The 2,915-nt window shown below is 46.2% G+C and overlaps 1 protein-coding gene across 1 annotated transcript; it reads left to right on the top strand.

Annotated features, from left to right (window-relative positions):
• Positions 1 to 152: 152 nt before the first annotated feature.
• On the top strand, positions 153 to 767 carry LOC143032620 (uncharacterized). Its single transcript, XM_076197494.1, has one exon. The coding sequence runs from the start codon at positions 153 to 155 to the stop codon at positions 765 to 767; it is 615 nt and encodes a 204-aa protein (XP_076053609.1).
• The last annotated feature ends 2,148 nt before the right edge of the window (positions 768 to 2,915 follow it).

Raw genomic sequence — 2,915 nt, 5'->3', positions numbered from 1 at the left:
GGCTTGTCCGCTCTCTCGAGCCCCGCTACGCCGGGAGTGTAGTGTGATGTTTTCTGTCCTGCCTCGGGGCTTGCTTCTCCTAAATGGCTTAATACTAGGTAGTATAGTAGGGGCGTCTTGGTGGGAATTCAGAGACGGCCGACAAAGCCGCTATGTTTGTACTTATCCCTACAGACGAGTACCTTTCTAAGCTGGACGGAATTCTAGCGGATGAGACGAAGTTTCAGAGGCTGACCCGTGACCCAACCCTAACCACCGTAAGGAAGGCCAACAAGATCATAGATGCCGTCAACGCTCGTGTAGATGGACTAAAGCTACATAAGATCTCGGGAGACTTTAGGCCTGGTTACCTGTATGGGAACGTTAAAACCCATAAAATAGGTAACCCCCTCCGACCTATCATCTCTCAGATTCCGACTCCCACGTACCAGCTGGCCAAGAGACTCAACGCCTTATTGACGCCCCTCGTTCCAGCCGACTACTGCTACAGGTCATCCACAGAATTCCTGGACTGCGTTAACAGTGCCCCTGCCAAAGGAGAAATGGCATCTCTCGATGCTGAATCGTTATTTACCTGTGTTTCGGTACCTAGAACGATCGACTACATCTGCCATCATGTGTACAGGTCATCTGCCCATCCCCTACTTGCAATTGATGACTATCACCTCCGAGAACCCTTGAGGATATGCACGCAGGAGTCCGCCTTCAGATGCCCCGTGGAAACCTGTATCAGCAGAAGGATGGAGTCTCTATGGGGTCGCCTTTAGGTGTCCTCTTCGCCAACTTCTTCATGGGATCTGTAGAGAAGGAGGCGTTCAGCAGGATCCAGCAGCCGATGACATATGGTAGATACATCGACGACATCTTCGTGAGAACCCGGACCAGTGAGGAACGCGAGGAACTACGCCAGCTTCTTCAAGAGATCTCTGGACTTCGGTTCCACGACAGAGGAAGCTGAAAATGGTACCCTGCCTTTCCTGGACGTCCTCCTCACGCAAGAAGGTGACCATATGAAGACCGAGGTATATGTCAAGCCTACCAACCCCGGACTATGCCTGAGCGGTGAAAGTGAATGCCCGCAGCAGTACAAGGACTCTACCATTGCTTCCTTCTACAGAAGAGCCCTTACCCATTGCTCTTCCTGGACGTCTACGCAGAAGGAGTTCGACCGAGCAACACAAATGTTGGTTAACAATGGACATTCCAATCAGGATTGCCAACGTGTCCTGCGTACTGTTCTAAACAAATGGTACGTGGGACAACAAGCCGTGGTTGAAGAAGGAACCACTCACAGCCTCTTCTATAGAGCTTTCATGTCTTCCGCTTACCGCGAAGAAGAGAAGAGTGTGAGAAATATAATTAATAGGAATGTTCATGTTACTAACCCTGTGGACCGTGTAAAGCTGGTAGTGTACTACAGGAACAGCCGCACAAAGGACCTCATCATGAAGAACGATAGCTCACCACGCCCTGGAGATATGGAAAGTACTTGCCTTGTGTACAAATTTTCTTGCCCAAATAGGGACTGTACGCCCTATGACGCTTACATAGGGTTGACTACTACCAGACTCTCCAGGCGCCTGAGCTATCATCTGACTCAGGGAGGTCCCAAACGTCACTTCCTGGAGAAACATGGCCAGCATCTCACAGGTGATGTCATTCGGCAGAACACTGTCATCATTCAGAGAGAGTCCGACAAGAACCGCCTTGCCTACCTTGAAGCTTTATATATTGCGGATAGTAGGCCGTCTCTGAATTCCCACCAAGACGCCCCTACTATACTACCTAGTATTAAGCCATTTAGGAGAAGCAAGCCCCGAGGCAGGACAGAAAACATCACACTACACTCCCGGCGTAGCGGGGCTCGAGAGAGCGGACAAGCCAGCCAATGAGCGTGCGTGGGAAACTGTCCCGCCCTCTCAACCATGAGGGGACCAAAAAAGGTCATCCTTCCAGCCAATCACAAGCTGTGTTTCTGTATCTTTGTAATATATAAACTCTTGCATTTGTTCCATCTTTGTATTTTGATAATGACTCAGGTAGAGTCGAAACGTCAATAATGTCCGGAATAGGAAATCTTCTCTTTCCTTTACCCTTTGCTATAAAGGATACCTTCAGGAAGTTGGAAACTCTGAAGAAGAAATTGATCAGTGCTGAATTTGCAGTTGCTTTTAACCAAGCCTGCCTAAGAGAAAATATATATATATATATATATATATATATATATATATATATATATGTGCGTGTGTGTGTGTGTGTGTTCGTGAAGAGCTTGAGATCAGGAGACATGTTATCGGAAAAATTTCTCAAACACTGGAGTCAGAGTAACATATTTACTACCGACGTTTCAAACCCTGTCCGAGGTTCACCTTCAGGATTATACAATGTCAGCAAAAGGAAGCAATTTAATAGTATACCAGTGTTCCCTGGGACAGGTCCCCCCAGATTGAACAGAGTTGCAGGTCTACAGAGTTTCATCATTGTAAAACAAAAAACCGCCTTCATCCAAGAATATGACGAGCCCCCATACTTAAATAAGCAATTAAACATGTCTAGAACGACATGGAGAAAGAATTACAAAATTAAACAAAATGTACGAACATGCTGCTACCAACATCAAAAGCTAATGATGACAAAATCTCACTCCGGACAAAATCCCCATTCCTATGCCGCCGACCATCGATCCTTCGGTCCTGCCTGTCATTCGCTCCTCTTTAGCTAAGATACAAATCAAAACAATAAAAAAGGACTAGAAGCATATCCTGAATGACAAGGAGAAATGAATTACAAAGTTAAGCAAAAGTATTATAAAAATGGAACAACAAAAATAAAAAAAGAACTAAAAGAACAAAAGATCACAATCATGACAAAATAGCACTGCACGGGTCGCCAATCGATGCTCCCTCTGTTCTGCC

Source organism: Oratosquilla oratoria, chromosome 14, assembly GCF_046742065.1.
Source record: "Oratosquilla oratoria isolate Oo_2021 chromosome 14, ASM4674206v1, whole genome shotgun sequence".
Lineage (NCBI taxonomy): Eukaryota > Metazoa > Arthropoda > Malacostraca > Stomatopoda > Squillidae > Oratosquilla > Oratosquilla oratoria.
This window is presented reverse-complemented; position numbering and strand designations above follow the sequence as displayed.